The sequence below is a fragment of the Fusarium flagelliforme genome (genome assembly GCF_020744385.1).
Source record: "Fusarium flagelliforme strain FIESC 12 MPI-CAGE-AA-0113 chromosome Unknown B0J16scaffold_3, whole genome shotgun sequence".
In the NCBI taxonomy this organism is placed as follows: Eukaryota; Fungi; Ascomycota; class Sordariomycetes; order Hypocreales; family Nectriaceae; genus Fusarium; species Fusarium flagelliforme.
This window is the reverse complement of record NW_025763505.1, coordinates 4,916,290-4,931,750: the sequence shown is the minus strand read 5'-3', so window position 1 is coordinate 4,931,750 and position 15,461 is coordinate 4,916,290. Positions and strand designations below refer to the sequence as shown.

The window sequence follows — 15,461 nt, the reverse complement described above, 5'->3', positions numbered from 1 at the left end:
AGGTTAAGTATGGTGATGAGTATTCCTTGACTCTGGAGACAGCTGATATCATTGCGGGTATGAGGTTCATAAGACACGACTTAAGAGCTGAAGTATATCCGTACCTATTGTAGTCCACTTTAAACTCATACCCGTATCCAGGTGTTTCCTACAGTTTCGAGAGTCCATCCATTGCGTATCATTCAAGTATTTCCATTAATTCTGTTTGACCTTGTGGTGAGAGTAGCAATTGTTTTATTGCTTCCCGTCGCTTTAGTATCTCGATGGACAATGTTGAAGTGAGGCCTCTCTTACAGCTTAAGTGCCCCACCCAAGCTTCCCAAGTAGGACCCTTACCGGAACCAGAATTAATCCGCCTTGAACCCCTCCAAGAAAAAATGATAGTCACCGCCTAAAAGTTCTGCCCCACCCTGCGATTTTCTCAAGACGACACCAAAAAAAAGTTATCAAAATCAATCAGCCCAAGCCAAATCAAATCGACGAAAATGCCCAAAGCGACAAAAGGCAAGAATGCCGCCCCTCGAAAGGGCCCCTACGAGAAGCCCGCCGCGAACAGGGTCTTCAAGTTCAACACAAACATCGGCCAGCATATCTTGAAGAACCCCGGTATCGCAGACACCATCGTCGCAAAGGCTAACCTCAAGCCTACGGATACTGTCCTCGAAATCGGTCCCGGTACTGGTGTGCTTACGACACGAATTCTTGAGCAGGCCAAGGCGGTTAAGGCTGTCGAGTTGGATACTAGGATGGCGGCTGAATTGACGAAACGAGTTCAGGGTACGCCGCAGCAGCAGAAACTCGAGATTATTATGGGCGATTTTGCAAAGTTGTCGCTTCCTGAGGCGCTTCCTCCTATTGATGTTTGCATTAGCAACACGCCTTACCAGATTTCGTCGATTATCATCTCGAAGCTTATCTCGCTGCCCAAGCCTCCAAGAGTCAGCATTCTCATGGTTCAGCGAGAATTCGGTCTCCGATTGTGCGCCCGCGCTGGTGATTCACTGTACTCTCGTCTTTCCGTCAACACCCAATTCACATCCAAGGTCTCCATGGTCGCCAAGGTCGGCAAGAACAACTTCTCTCCACCTCCCGAGGTCGAGTCCGTCGTCGTGAGGATAGAACCTCGAACAGACGTCCCCGCTGTTGGACTCGAGGAACTAGACGGTATGCTGCGAATCTGCTTCTCCCGAAAGAACAAGACCCTGCGCGCTAGTTTCCTCGACTCTCATGAGCTTTGCGAGCGAAACTGGGTTACTTGGACGGCTATGTACCCTGACAAGGTCAACGAGAAGGATCTGGACATGCTTCGCAACAGCATGGACACCGATGCCAAGGCCGCCGACTCTAAGCAGAGCGTGTGCGGCATCCCTGTCAGCAAGGTATCTCTCAAGAACTTGATTCGTCACAAGATTGAGACTGTCCTCGAGGCTACTGAACTCGCTGAGGCGCGAGCTGTCAAGTGTGACGAGAATGACTTCTTGAAGCTTATCTTGGCTTTCCGCGAGAACAACATCTACTTCACATAAAACGATCGATACCCAAAAAGTTAAAAGTTTATTCCATGATTTCACCTGGGAATGCTATTCCTGCCGCACCAGACGGCCCAGACCCGACAAGCGCTGCATCCACTCCTTGCAGCACCACCAAGTGTCGGACTTTGTTGAACAAGAATTGGGCTTCGGCATAAAAGCGAGAAAGCGATTTGAGGCCGCCCAATGGATATCCAGACCCCATGCCCGAGACCCTTCGACGGGACGAGCCCGAGTGTGGGGAAGCGTGGGGGTTTGCACCGCAGGCAGAGACGGTGAGGAGAAGGTCAAGGAGTCCCCGAGTCAGGCCAGACATAGGTTATGCTTACACAAGAAGTCTGATGATCAAGTTGGGCTCGAATACAGATGTAATAAGATACCCTAGAATTCTACTATGCATGCCCCCCTAAAAGTCTGCCACGTCGAAGTTACGGATCAAGTCGTAGTAGAACTTGACAATGTCCATGTGTGAATCTATTCTGATTCTTTCGTCCACTGTATGGATGTTCTCTGAACCGCGTTGGCGACTGGGTGTCCAGCGGTAGATGTTTGGCGAGAGGTCTATACTTGATTAGTACATTCACTGTGAGTACGGTTGCTTGACTTACTCAGATAATGTCTAGTATCAGTGTTTCCAGTCATGATTTCACCAACAGGCACAACCTTTCCACCCTCAAAAGCAAAGCTATGCTGGATCGTTCCCGAGAAAACATCCCAGACTGCTCCGCTTGTAGGCGAAACTGGTGTAACGACCGAGTTCTTGATAGCAGTGAGCTTGAGATGACCATCGTAGTCAAAACCCGTGTCGTCTGCAAAAGCATGTGTCTTATCATCCTCGTAAGCGCTCACGCTGAGATTGTACTTCTGTACGACAGAGTCAATGCTCTTGAGGAATTGCTTTTGGACTTTCTCGTGGCTATCCTGCGGTGCAACGCGGTAGTTTACACCTAGATTGACGATTTCAGGCATGGCGTTGATCTTTTGGCCGCCGCGGATGATGTCAACTGCTTGCGTTGTTTGGACAGTGAACTTGGCGTTAGGATCAAGATGAATCAACTCAGTGGTCAATTTCTCGAGATCGTCTTTCTTAAGCAGGTCGTTGAGCTTGTGGTGAGCATCGGGTGAGTGACGTGCCAAGCACACGAGGTGGTTATACACGGGACTGCCCTTCAGAATAGCAGGTTCGTAAGGATTCGCTTCCAGAGCGGACACAATCTCCGCCATGATACCAATACCAGTGTGAGGATGAGGAATAGAACTATGTCCGCCCTTAACGCGAAGTTCAGCCCAGATATCGATTGCGCCTTTCTCTTGCACAGACGGAAGAACGTAGAGCGTGTCGTCAATGAGCTGAATCCCCGAACCACCTTCATCAAGAATAAACGGGATACCGTTATCGCCATACCGCTCTGTCAGAAATTCTCCGATTTTGGCGGCGCCACGAGGGCCGGAGCATTCTTCGTCAAAGCCAAATGCTAGAATCAACGTGCGCTTGGGAGACCACTTAGTCTTAGTGAGTAGCGTTTCGATTGATGACATGATCGCTGTAAGACTGTTCTTATCATCTGATGCGCCACGACCCCAGAGCCACTCGCCGTCAAAGTAGGCGTCGAAGGGGGGATGAGTCCATGTTGATGCGTCCGGTACTGGAACAACATCCTGATGAGCGGCCAGTAGATACGGCTTCAAAGAAGAGTCGCTTCCGTGAAGAGTATACACAAGACCGAATTTATTGATCTTTTCCAACTTGGCAGTTTTATGTCTGCACACTATTAGTCTCACTCATAAAATGCATAGGGATGACTTACATGGCAGGATATGTCTTTGCCAAAACATCATGCAAATCATAAAACGGGGCCCAACGCGGATCTTTATCTACATCGTCCAGATCATCATAACAAACCGACGGAACACGCACGATCGCCTGATGACGCTTTACTTGAGTCTTGAAAGCATCTTTGGTGTCAAAAAGAGCGCTTGCGCTGGGAAGATTGTCGTTCTGGGGAGTGAGAACTGGGGGAAGATCGCATGTAAAGTCTTTGTGTTGGCCGATTGGTTTTTGTGAGGTAAACGGGTTTAAGGTGAAAGCTGATGAGCTGGTGAGGGTGGCTAGCACCGCGAGAGATGATTTGAGTACCATTTTGAAGATAAATGGTAGAGAAGAGTTGGTGTTGAAGCAGGATTTATAGAGCGGGGAATAGGGAATAGCACGACATGCCGAAGCCGGCGTGGAGATAAGAAAGACCCTGTAAGTCAAGTTAAGTCAATCCCAATGAGGCAGCTGATTTAGTAATATTTGATCTAAAGAACTTTTGAAGCGTTGTTTTGGATTTATAGCCGATGTGTAACGTCATGAATCTATTATGTCCATGTAACAGTATCAGGGTCTCAGAATTGGCCCCGAGCCTAAGAGACGAAATAATTTGGTCACATTATGTCATCTTTTTGGCTACTTTATTTTGACACCCTTAGCCTCCGAGGACAATTCTTCTGTGACCCATCGATGCCGCAACTCACAGTACTGAAATAAAGTAACTGATTTACTGGCCTAGTGGCAACACCAGCGACGGCGCCCTGTCCATTCCGGTCTATTTTCACCTTTGGCGTTCCTCCCAATTGCTCCGTAGGCCGAGACAGGGTGCATGATCTGTTCCTTGTTAGACAAGTATTCGAGTACTTGTCCGGCAGAGGCAACATCCTCTTTTCTCATGGGTATAACGAATTCCCGTGCATCCGTCCGATTGAGGAACACTGATACGGCATTCCACTCTTTGACTACTTCATGGGTAAGGGGGTCGATATGTGTTCCGCTCCAGATGATCTCCCCAACCGTGTCCTCGACTCGGTAACTAAAGACACAGGCCATCTCTGCCTCGCCGTTCCACAGCTCGAGCATCTGGAGTTTGGGCATCTTTTTCGCTGCACGAGCTGCAGTGCATAGAAGGCTGTTGATCTCCTGTTTGGTACCAGTCTTGAACACGTCGGATGTCAGGGAAAGGGACTTGAGATTAGGCCATTGTCTGAGGGAACCAGTTGCTTCCTCGTTGGCTGATGAGAAAGGACAGAAGAATTCCCTGGCATCTACCATATGTGAGATAGAAAGATGTTCCAGGAAATTGGTGTATTGGCGAAGAGCTTTGGCGAAGCCTATAACATTGGCATCTTTGCTCTTCCACTGGTTAAGGAATTGGTTTGTTTCACCGTAGAGGCTGAGACTCTTGGTAGATCGTGGGAGTTCCCTCGCGAACGGGATTTGTGCTTTTGCGCACCACATTTTCTCACTGGCATAACCAGCGCAGCGCCAGCGTTCGATATGGATCTCTCCAATGCCCTCTAGGCTCGAAAGAATAGTGTTCAGCGCAATGGGACAGATCCCGTGGAAGTTCTGGCGGCGGATGAGGAATTTTGATACAGCTTTGACGGGAGGTAGCGCCCACTCGTGGTTCATGGGTGACATCCGCTCGTCCATGAACTGGAGAGGTTTGATGCCGAGGAGTCTGCCGACGATAGCGTTCCAGACACGATCCCGCAACTTAACCGTGCGAAAATTGATATCTGAGATGCTTTTATGATGGTAACTGTATCTCTCATGGACATCCTCTTGTGCATCATATTGGTCCAGTTGGCGCGAAGAGAGATACTTCTTATACAAGACAGCTTCCTTCTCGATAAAGCAATCATCATAACACGCGGACGAGGCGCTGAGTTCCAACCTCATACCCTTCTGTTCATTCCAAGTGGAAATGACATCCCATAGTGCAACAATTGACCTGGTAAAATTCCGGTCGAAATATTTGTACATGCCAGGTTGGTTCAACTTTAGGATGACGTCTATGTCGTCTATGGGATGGTCTGTCAGGGGTATCCTGAACCAAAGGTGCTTGAGATAGGCACGTCGACGGGGGGTGACGGTGGTTGCCAGGGACTTGATGTCCGTTGGACGTATAGTGAGGGTTCTGAAGGTTCTGGACTCGAAGAAGTCGTTCCAGTGCTTGTTTACACAAGCATAGGTGGGCAGAGGGCGTGGGGGAGCAAAGGCACAAGAGCTCGGGTAAGGTTCTTCAAAGATGTCGTTGAGGATCGTCGTCTGCAACTCCACATGAAGAGAGTAGAAGCGAAACATCGTGGCTGTAGGGGTTAAGATGTTGCAGGTGACAGTTAAGAGGGTACTTACCGAGTATAGATGAGGTGCCAGAAAGAATAGATTTAATATTTTGAGTAGTTGCTAAGAGAAGATGAAGAAATGATATACGAAGAAAAGATTAATACCTCAAGAGAGAAGTAAAAGGGAATGTATTGCTGAACAAGCAAGAGCGTTGTAGGTATGAACAGTAATGGGACAGGTGGGGACAATAGTGTGATGAGAAGTGAATAGAAGGAACTGATCACAGCACTGTCGCGGAACATTGAGAGAAAATTTTAATATTGGAAGGGCTTTTCTATTGAGGCTAAGTTGATTTCTTGCCATTGTGTGAATAGGAGAGTTTAAATGTAAACTTCAGCTATGCACATGATACGCACAGAGTTGCCAGAGTTTCAGGGTTCTGCAGATACTTTATAGGATGCATATTTAAACTCTGGTGTAAGGTGACTGGACGCCATCTAGGTTTATTCTATGCGTTGAAGGGTCAAGACGGGGGAAGTAAACTACATGAAACACTACAGCAGAAACTGTACAATGTATATCCCCAAGAAAGGAATTTTTAATCCTGAAGACTTGTTTTCTAAAGTTTGTCTAGAAACTTGTATAACATTACCCTCCTGGGAGTTTTGCTTCACTTGCCAGCTGTCAGACAGTGCTGAACAGATGCCATTTGAACAAGAAGTAGGCAACCCATGATAGGTGGACAATGTTTCGACTGTGAATACAAGGACTCGACATCTAATTGAGATAAAGAAATAAGGTTGCGAGAAAAGGACTGCGTGTTGGCGTGGAGACATCAGGCAGTGGTGAGATATCAGGTAAGGAGTTGGGAGAACTTTGCTTAGATTTAAAGTAGGTGAGCCAGCCCATGTTCCTGTGCCAGCGAGGAGTCTAACTGTTTCTTTCATACAAAGTCAAGGACAAAGCAGCATAGAATACTGCACACCAGACTTCTGAGCCTCCTGTACCGGCAAGAGCTTAGCCAGCTGATAGGAAATTAGAAGAATAAGCTACTAAAAAGCTTAATATACAAACTAGTTTGCTACATTATGCTAGCTTAGCAACAGTATGAAGTTCGGGCAGTACGGAGTTTGAGAAGCATTGCATTTCACGATATCGATAGCCAGCATGCAAGTATAGAATAAACGTAATGATAATTGATTGAAGGATTTTCAAATAAGGGTACCAACGACTCCAGTGCTGTGGTTATACAATAAAAAGACAAACGCCTCATATGCATGCACTCCGTGTTTACAAACAATCTCCATGAAGTAAATCCCTTTAAGCAATAACAGACTCAACTCTGGAATCCTCGCCAGAGTGTGACTCGCTGTTCCTGGGCTTCTCCTGGCCACCTTGGAAGTGAGCGTCGTCTCGCTGCTCTCGGGTGATGTATCCCGGAGGCACCCACTTGTGACTGTTCCAAGGCTTGAGGCCCTCTTGACCGTACATGAGATCGACATTCTCCAGACTGAGAGCACGAGACTCGTAAAGGAAGAACCAGACGAGAAGGGCAGCCGCCAGGTTGGTTCCAACAAACACGAAGCCGTAGCTGTACGCAATGCCTTTGGTCGCAATTGGGGTAAGGAAAGCAATCATGACTGAAGATATGTTAGTATTAGAAATCAATTGTCAAGATAGAAGAACTTACAGTTTCCAAGCCAGTTACCGGCGGTGGCAATAGAAGCTTGCTTAGCGCGAGTTCGGAGAGGGAAACTTTCACCGATGACAACCCAAGCCATAGGACCCCAGGTACTGGCGAAAGAAGCGATGAACATGCAAGCGCAGACAATGAGAACGATGCCGACGGCTTTGCTTTCCGCGGGGTTGATAGCCGTACCAACAGAGGCGAAGACGCAGAGCCATCCAGCTTGCCAGAGAGCACCGATGAAAAGGGGCCAGCGACGACCGAATCGCTCAACGAACCAGAGACCCATGAAAGTAGTGGCGACGTTCACAGCACCCAGAATAAGCTGAGTCTGGATAGGGTCTTCTATACCAGCCGACTCAAAAATGGAAGCACCGTAGTAGAAAAAGTAGTTGACACCGGTCCACTGTTGGAGGAAGTGAATAAAGAAACCGAGGAATGTTCGCCAAAGAAGCTTGGGGATGTTGCTTCGGGGGTTGAAGCATTCACCCCAGCTACCTTGGCCGACTTGTCGCTCCTTCTCGAGAATGTCCTTCATTTCCTTGAGGTCATCCTGGACAAGAGGGTGGTCGAGGTTGTGCTTCATACCACGAAGGCGACCCAATGCTATTTGAGCTCCTTCCCAGTCGCCCCGAGAAGCAAGCCATCTAGGAGACTCTGGAACGACAAGGATACCGATGCCGAGAGGGAGAGAGAAAAGGATGCCGAGGCCGATGACAATTCGCCAAGAGGCGCTGCTGGTGTCCATCCTCTTGAAACCGTAACAGGCGATGTTGGAGATGAGAATACCGATGGTAATCATGAGCTGGTAAGAGGCAACAACGGCACCGCGGATTTCTCGAGGAGCACATTCGGACTGGAACATAGGGACACCGACAGATAGGTTACCGACACCCAAACCAGCGATGAATCGACCCATCATCATATGAACCCAAGACTCCATCGCCGTAATCTGAATGATATTACCAATGATGAAGACAGCGACTCCGAATGTCATACTCTTTCGTCGACCCCACCAATCAGCGGTACTATTGTTGTTAGTTGATGATATTGAGGAGGGTGGTTGAAGGAACATACTAAGCACCAGAGAGAGCGCCGATCAAACTTCCAATACTCATGAGACTAACAAGAATAGATTGGATGTAAGGGTTCCATGACTTGTCGCCCTCAGGACCTTGAGCGAATCGATCCTTGAAGTCTTCGAACAGGAGCATAGAACTAATCTGACCCGTATCGTATCCGAAAAGGAAGCCACCAATGGACGTAATCACACCCAACAGGATGGATTCTATACCACAGTCGGCGCCATTGACCTTGATAGACCTGGAGGAGGAAGACAGTCAGTATTGGATAGGAGAGACAAGAGTGACAGAGTGGGTACATACTTTTGACCCAACATGATGAACGACTCCCTAGCTGTTGGCAGAGGAATTCAAGAAGGGAAATAAAACTAGAGTGAAGATCTGTTTGTGAAAAGCATGAGGAGGTGGGAGGGAGAGGGTCTTTTATTCTTCAGACCCAATGCAGAGAAGACAAGACCCGGGGTAGAAGAAGAGAAGAATGAAAGCGGAGTGGTATCAGAGAAAGGATGGAGACTCCATCAGCTGGATGGAGCCTGTAGCGCATCGCGTCTGATTCACGGACGAACAAGCGAGGCAGGATCAGTCGGGGGTCCCGGTGAGCAAGTGCAAGTGCAAGTGCAGGCAGGAGCAGTTTCCATCTCTGGTTGATGATGAATGGGGCATCATTTGGTAAACTTGGCAGTCGTCATGGGGGGGAGATTCGGAAACCATCAATGGGCGGCCAACTTCAAGTTCGGCCGTTGGACCAGGTGTCGATCACATCACTTTGCTGAATTAGTGCCCTGTACTTGGTATTGGCATCGCGGTAACATCGTCAAAATGAGGTCTCAGATCCATGTGGTTGGTCGTTAGTCTCTAACGAGTCTGAGGATTGAAAGGGCCGATGTCAGTGGCGTTTGTTTAATCCTTCTGATCTGGGGTTTCTCCAGTGTCGACTCTGAATGCGTCTCTGCTATAGCCTACAGCATGTGCTCCTGCCTCGGGGATGGGCCGGTGCAAGGCGAACAAGACTGCCCAGGCTGGCCTGAGCTGATTGCCCTGGGGGTACATTTAGGTAGGTACGGTGTTGCGGGTTATCCACGGGGAACGAGTCAAGAATGAGCAGGGGCCGCATCCGTTACTGACGGACTGACACTGATTGGATTTCTGGAAGAATGTGGATGCGAGTTTTTTCCCTCTTCCCCCTTGGCACAGACAACAGTAAAGTTTTCTGGGGTACGTACCTGAGCCTTGGTAAAACAGCTGAGCGTTGAATGGTAAAACTTGGCGAACGAAAATTGGTGGTGTTTAGGATTGACCGATGACGTACCCTCTAACTGTCAAGGAAGGTAAGCTTAAACCCCAGTGTGGCCCAATTTGGTAAGACCTCATATTGACCAATCTCTGGGCTTACGGCATAGTTCTCGGTGCGATATCAGACACAGGCCCACGTCGATCACGGGGTCAAGGATGAAATACGCATGAGAGCAGCACTGCATTCCCCCATCTCCAGACTCTCTCCAGCTTCTCTACAAAGTGACACCGAGAACAAAGACGTTGTCCCAAAAAACCTTGATTCTGAAGCGAAATTCCGGGGAATTCATGCGGAGAAGTTGCAGTTGTCCCCAAGATTTCGAAATGTCTTTTCGCGTTGCATTTCCATCGATGTCACTTTAGTTTTCTTGCGTATCATTCATCGCCAAGGCAGAGAGATATGTGGATCATCATTCTCGATGATGTCTTGGCCCCTGGCAAAGTAAACAAGTACCGGCATATTAATTGAAAGTCTCTAACACGCTAACCAGAAAAGCTCTTACAGGGCCATTCAGACCTGTAAACTCGTACAATTCTTTCCGTTCTCCCGTGACTACGTCTCGTACAAACTGCTTACCTATAAACAATATGCATTGATCAAAGCCTACATAAAAAATCTACTCCGGACCCGCATTATATTTCGGAAGCTCCTAGAGTTCTCCACCCGGAGCCGTGGAGAGCCGGCCGTTTACTCGGAGCTTCATGCCTGTCGCTGGAGAACGGACGTACGTCCCAACGTCCACCGTCCACAATCTCGAGAAAACGGCCCGTTTGTCGCATGTTAAAATATCTCAATCGAGAGGAGGGACCCCCTATTCTGCACTTCCCCGAGCGAATCGAGGCCAATGCCCCCATTCCCATCCCCAATCTTTCCCCCACGAGCCACAACTCCAGAGTTTTGCAGAGAACCCGGGACCGTAACATCTGGGGCTCCGCGTTCCCTCACCCAGAACGGCGGAGATGAAGGACTTGTGAAACGCCAGCTGACCGTGAACGGGCCCTACAGCCCGGCGGTAATTCGGCGCTGCCAGACCGCAGTTGACAAAGAAGAATCGTAAAAGTCAACTCGTCACCCGTGTTTTCTTCTTCGACATCCGATTTTCTGTATTACTACGGGGTTTACTTTTTTGGTATTATCTTCCGAGTAGAAAAATTCTCGTTCCAGCCCAATCTCGGTGAGCCGGTGAACAGGAGATGCAGTCGGTCAGCTGGATGTTGTGTCTAAGCCAAGGGCCTTCGAAAAGGAGAATGACCCAGCTCGCATAATGGGGCTCATTCGATATCTGGATCGTGGCATGGCATAATTGCCCCTATACTCGTATGCATAGCCTCTGTTGGCCAAGATACACGTGGTGGAGCAGAGTGCAAACTTTGTAATCCAAGGGGGATTCTGACTGAGATGGACTGCAGACTCTGACCCAACAGCTGTCACAACTTGACAACTGAACTACTGATAATCATGCGAGTTCTTTGCTTACCAGAAGTAAGCTTGACCATGGTTGATGCTTCTTGTCGGTCACTAGAAGAACAAAGTTGAGGCTTACAAGTGTCTCAACAACTCAACGGTATCAGATCATAACCCCTTTTTGTCTAGGATTTTTGTATCTTGGCTTTCACAACATATGACCACAAGTACATGCACCTGTTTCTCGCTTTTCTACAAACCGGATTGTATAGTCAATACACGGAAAGTAGATAACGACTTTTCTTCCCATGTCTACTAGGCACACAGCTGTATAAGAGAAAAGTGCTCCTATCAAGCTTGGAATGTCAAAATAAAGTAGCCTAAAAGCTAGTCTAAACCGACGTCAAATGGTCAAACTATTTCGTCTTTTAGGCTCTTCGATGTCAACTCTTCTGACACCCTGACGGCACAGTCTAGCCGGTGCAACACTAATGCAGGCCTATTTCCGGACCATCATTGATAAGAACTCGGAAATCTGAATACGGAAAGCCGGGTATCTATCTGAATGAGGTTTATTCAAAATGCGATCAAGGTTGAAGTCTTGCCACAAACTGAAGCGAGATCAAGCGAGAAATCACGTTGGTCATGTGGACAGTATAGCATGTTAGGGACTCAGATATCTGCATATCGGATGTTGCTACGGATACTATTCTTGACTTGTCTGTACCCTGGACTTAACTGGCTTTATTGACGCGCATGTATCATACCTTACATACCTATGCGCAACATATCGATGGGTGGATAACGATTTGTAAAACGGTCGCGGTTGAACGAAAAGACTGTGACGCTAGGATAGCCTCTACTATTGTTCTTAACGGCATGATAGATAATTCTCAAGTAATTACTTGGGAATATATTTTAGGGATGATGATAAGAAAAATGAAATTGAACAGTGAAAAAAGAAGGTTATAAAAAAAAGAAGAAAAAAAAAACCAGGAACTCGAACTTGTGAGCCCTGGATGTAGTAAAGTTAACAAAAAAAAAAAACTTATCATTACTTAGTGCTGGAGCTTTTCTGTCCCACGTTTGTTTGCCCGTAGGCATCAGAGACGACGAAAAATTGATATATCCAGTACTCTGTACTTTGAGTTCAGATCGTAAAATTAAAAGTATAAAATTGTTCTCCAGGATCTAAGTTGCTAAACCAGGAAACTATCACGCCAAAAGAACATATGATAAGTCATTGTCGATCAGCATAGGGTAATTGACTGGACCCCTGTAATTCCATCTCCACCCGCCCTGAACATCTCTGGGCCTTATGGGGTTCATCTTAAACTCTTGATCGATCGGTTTTTGATGAACTGGTGGAGGATACTGCATGAGACCCTGAATCAAAAATATATACCACTAATTGTCAATATTGTATTTGATATCAAATACCATCACCAAAATGCCATTGCCCAAACTCTATCATGAAACTATTCGATCTAATCTCGGCACGAACGGACCCCCTCAAGCCACATTTCTTAATCTCCCTTGAGCCGCACAGATTCAACGATCAAACAACATGACTTACTACTGCAGCGATTGTGACAAGCTCTTCTTCGCTGGCCGGAGTGCCCGCGATCAGCACTGTCAAGCAACAGGTCACGCGCTACCCGCTTTCGAATGTGACTCGTGCAGCGATTGCTTCGACGATGAGTATGATCGCTGTGAACACATGAACCTGGAACAGCACTGGGCTGAGAATGCGCCTGAGTGTACCATCTGTCTGTTTCATGCTGTGACGGAGGAGGAAGTTGTGCGGCATGAAGTTGAGGAGCATAACTATTGCGCTGATTGTAAGCGGACGTTCATGAACCTGAACTGTATCCGACAGGTGAGTAAGTCGTCGAGTAAGAGAGTTGAGGTTCTGATGGGTGTAGCATTTGAATGGAAAGATCCATCGTACGTCATCGGTGACTTGTCCTTTCTGCAAAGCAAAATGTAATACAGCAACTGGACTCTCTCATCATCTAGAGCGAGGCGCATGTCCTCGCATGTCCATGAACCGCCACAAGCTATACAAGTACATAAAAAACCGCGATCCCAAAGGCTCCTTGACGAACAAGACTCTAGCGTGGGAAGGAGAGAAGACGTACTCGATCAACCCGCGCCTAGCATGGAACCACTGGGTGAAAGCATACGAATGTTATCTGTGCCACAAGCTGTACTCTTCACTTCACGGGTTGAAGATGCATCTTGAATCACCTCGACATCAGCAGAAGCTGTATCATTGCATGAAACCATCTTGCTCGAGGGAGTTTACTACTTTGGCAGCGCTGATTAATCATCTTGAGAGCGAGGTTTGTAAGCTTGTGAGGTTTCAGCAGGTGCAGAAGGTTGTTGAGAGGATTGTTGATCCTCATATGATGATTTCGGTATAGAGGTAGGAGTTTTGGATGGTTTGGACTATATATTAGGCTGGAAAGAGGTTTGGGGTATTGGAAGAAAGGTTCTGGCACAAGAGTGATATCAAGGTATTTGTAATCAGACGGTGCATATGGTTAGAGTGGTCTGTAAACCTTCTGTTACCCAGTAGATAGTATACAGTAAGTCATATTCATCTTCTAATATTAACAGAAGCACATCTAAAGCCATCTACTTCTCAGCCAATCTTCCTCCCAACCAAGCTCCAAAGCCCGCAAACTGAGGAACATGACTCCATCTCCCACAAAAGCTCCTCAGAGCTTCATTCTGCTGCCTGATCCAAACACTCTGCTTCTCAGTTCTACTCCCAGTGCAATCCAACAGCGGACCAAGTTCCCAAGCTAATTTCGCTGCGTCTACCGGACAGAGGTAAGGCGGAACTTGACCATCTTGTCGAACACTGTTTACACCTTGCATCACGCATGCGTAGTAGGGACAGTGGACGAAGCCGAAGCAGTGGCCGAGTTCGTGGGATACTGTTACCGCAAGACGGGCGAACCAGTAGCTTGAGAGTTCATCTCGTGTTGTGAGTTTTGGAACACGTTTGGAGGCCTGGACTGCGAGGGCGAGGGGGGAGGTGGGTGGTGGTTTGCCGTAGGGCTTGATGGTTGACTTTGTTCTTTTCGCAGGAGGTTCTTTTTCGAGGGCGCTGCATTCATTGTCGACGAATGTTTTGCAGTGTGAATTAGGCCACATGTGTGCTCGATCTATACCCGCGGGTTCATCCAACGCAGGATTGTATCGAAAAGACGAAACAATACAAACTCTACTGCCGCCCCAAGCTCTTCCAACAGTAAAGTCATCTTCTTCATCTTCGTAAAGATCATAATCTGTAAGCATTACCACAGCGTGCGCATCTTGAGGTATTCTTCGTAAGAGTGCATCTGCAACGTCTCCTAAATGAACCTGCTGCCTCGCTCGTCCGTCTAAGGAGGGTCGACATCGAACATCCCATACTTCTGACTTTCCAGGAGTTTCTAGACCGATCTTCGTTGTTTTGGAACGTGTTTTTGACTTTAGCTTTTCGTCCCAGACTCGCCATGTGAATGTGGCAGGGTACTGCACAACGTCCATGCCATGATAGAAACATCGTAGATAGTCGATCAGATCAGCAACTTGGGGTGTCGAAGACGTCCACTTCTCTAAGTCCCCAGCTGCTCTTCCAGGCAAAACGGGCTTATGCCAATCCTTCATCGCCTCCTTCAACTCTTCAGGAATCGCAGGTGGCAAGACGACATAAATTTTCTTTCTCTTCGCGGTAACTTTATTCCTCGCCTCTTCGTCAAGCCATTTCTTGAATGTCTGTCCATCATCGTCAGGGTCCATGGCAAGTTCATCCTCTGGGAGGACTAAAGGCCCTGGAAACGTCCATGGGTCTTCTAGAACGGGGTTTCTGGCGCGATATCCAGTTTGTGACACTGCTGCTTGGAGAGGTGGTCTTTCAAAGCCTGCTTCTTGAGCGGCAGGACTGCAGTCGTTGTATAAGGAGGTGTGATTGCACTTGACCATCTTGTTTTGCGGAGATGAAGGGAAGACAATGTCAGGTTCCTAAGACTGTGGAGGAAGAAGATGGATGAGAGAGAAGCAGCTGTTGTGTTGGGAAGAATGATTGGAGTTGAGTTGGCGTAGGTCAATTTTACAGTGGTGACTGATCAAGTCGAACCTTGGAAACAATTATGATTAGAGAAATATTAAATCCGGGCTTGCATTTAGATGAAGGTTATATACACAAGAAAAAGTATCTGAACAGAATAAAATAAGTATTCCAAGTGAAGCTAAATTACAGACGTCAGCGAAGCGTTGTTCTGTGCACGCTGTTGCCTGGTGCATGTATTTGGTCCGGATAAATTACCCTGGAGTTGTCATAGTGTTGGGATGTTTATGTCCACCA

At 47.5% G+C, this 15,461-nt stretch overlaps 6 protein-coding genes across 6 annotated transcripts; 2 read left to right on the top strand and 4 right to left on the bottom strand.

Moving 5' to 3' along the window:
- Positions 1–485: 485 nt before the first annotated feature.
- B0J16DRAFT_319152 (ribosomal RNA adenine dimethylase-domain-containing protein) lies at positions 486–1,526 on the top strand (the record flags this gene model as incomplete). Its single annotated transcript, XM_046125496.1, has 1 exon — positions 486–1,526. The coding sequence occupies one exon, from the start codon at positions 486–488 to the stop codon at positions 1,524–1,526; it is 1,041 nt and encodes a 346-aa protein (XP_045985434.1).
- A 204-nt stretch (positions 1,527–1,730) lies between these two features.
- Positions 1,731–3,873, bottom strand: B0J16DRAFT_116717 (uncharacterized protein). Its single transcript, XM_046121547.1, has 3 exons — positions 3,338–3,873; positions 2,138–3,291; positions 1,731–2,090 (listed from the first exon to the last, which is right to left on the bottom strand). The coding sequence occupies exons 1-3, from the start codon at positions 3,667–3,669 to the stop codon at positions 1,936–1,938; spliced, it is 1,641 nt and encodes a 546-aa protein (XP_045985433.1). The 5' UTR covers positions 3,670–3,873; the 3' UTR covers positions 1,731–1,935.
- On the bottom strand, positions 3,687–5,026 carry B0J16DRAFT_339813 (uncharacterized protein). Its single transcript, XM_046127591.1, has one exon. The coding sequence runs from the start codon at positions 4,996–4,998 to the stop codon at positions 4,078–4,080; it is 921 nt and encodes a 306-aa protein (XP_045985432.1). The 5' UTR covers positions 4,999–5,026; the 3' UTR covers positions 3,687–4,077.
- A 1,778-nt stretch (positions 5,027–6,804) lies between these two features.
- B0J16DRAFT_116706 (general substrate transporter) lies at positions 6,805–8,888 on the bottom strand. The gene is made up of 4 exons (XM_046121546.1): positions 8,707–8,888; positions 8,399–8,644; positions 7,325–8,349; positions 6,805–7,274 (listed from the first exon to the last, which is right to left on the bottom strand). Exons 1-4 carry the CDS (start codon positions 8,718–8,720, stop codon positions 6,955–6,957), a joined length of 1,605 nt encoding a protein of 534 aa, XP_045985431.1. The 5' UTR covers positions 8,721–8,888; the 3' UTR covers positions 6,805–6,954.
- Positions 8,889–12,334: 3,446 nt separating this feature from the next.
- B0J16DRAFT_339808 (uncharacterized protein) lies at positions 12,335–13,680 on the top strand. The gene is made up of 2 exons (XM_046127590.1): positions 12,335–12,980; positions 13,027–13,680. Exons 1-2 carry the CDS (start codon positions 12,669–12,671, stop codon positions 13,525–13,527), a joined length of 813 nt encoding a protein of 270 aa, XP_045985430.1. The 5' UTR covers positions 12,335–12,668; the 3' UTR covers positions 13,528–13,680.
- B0J16DRAFT_339807 (uncharacterized protein) lies at positions 13,681–15,413 on the bottom strand. The gene has a single exon (XM_046127589.1). It carries the CDS (start codon positions 15,077–15,079, stop codon positions 13,742–13,744), a length of 1,338 nt encoding a protein of 445 aa, XP_045985429.1. The 5' UTR covers positions 15,080–15,413; the 3' UTR covers positions 13,681–13,741.
- Between the last annotated feature and the right edge of the window lie 48 nt (positions 15,414–15,461).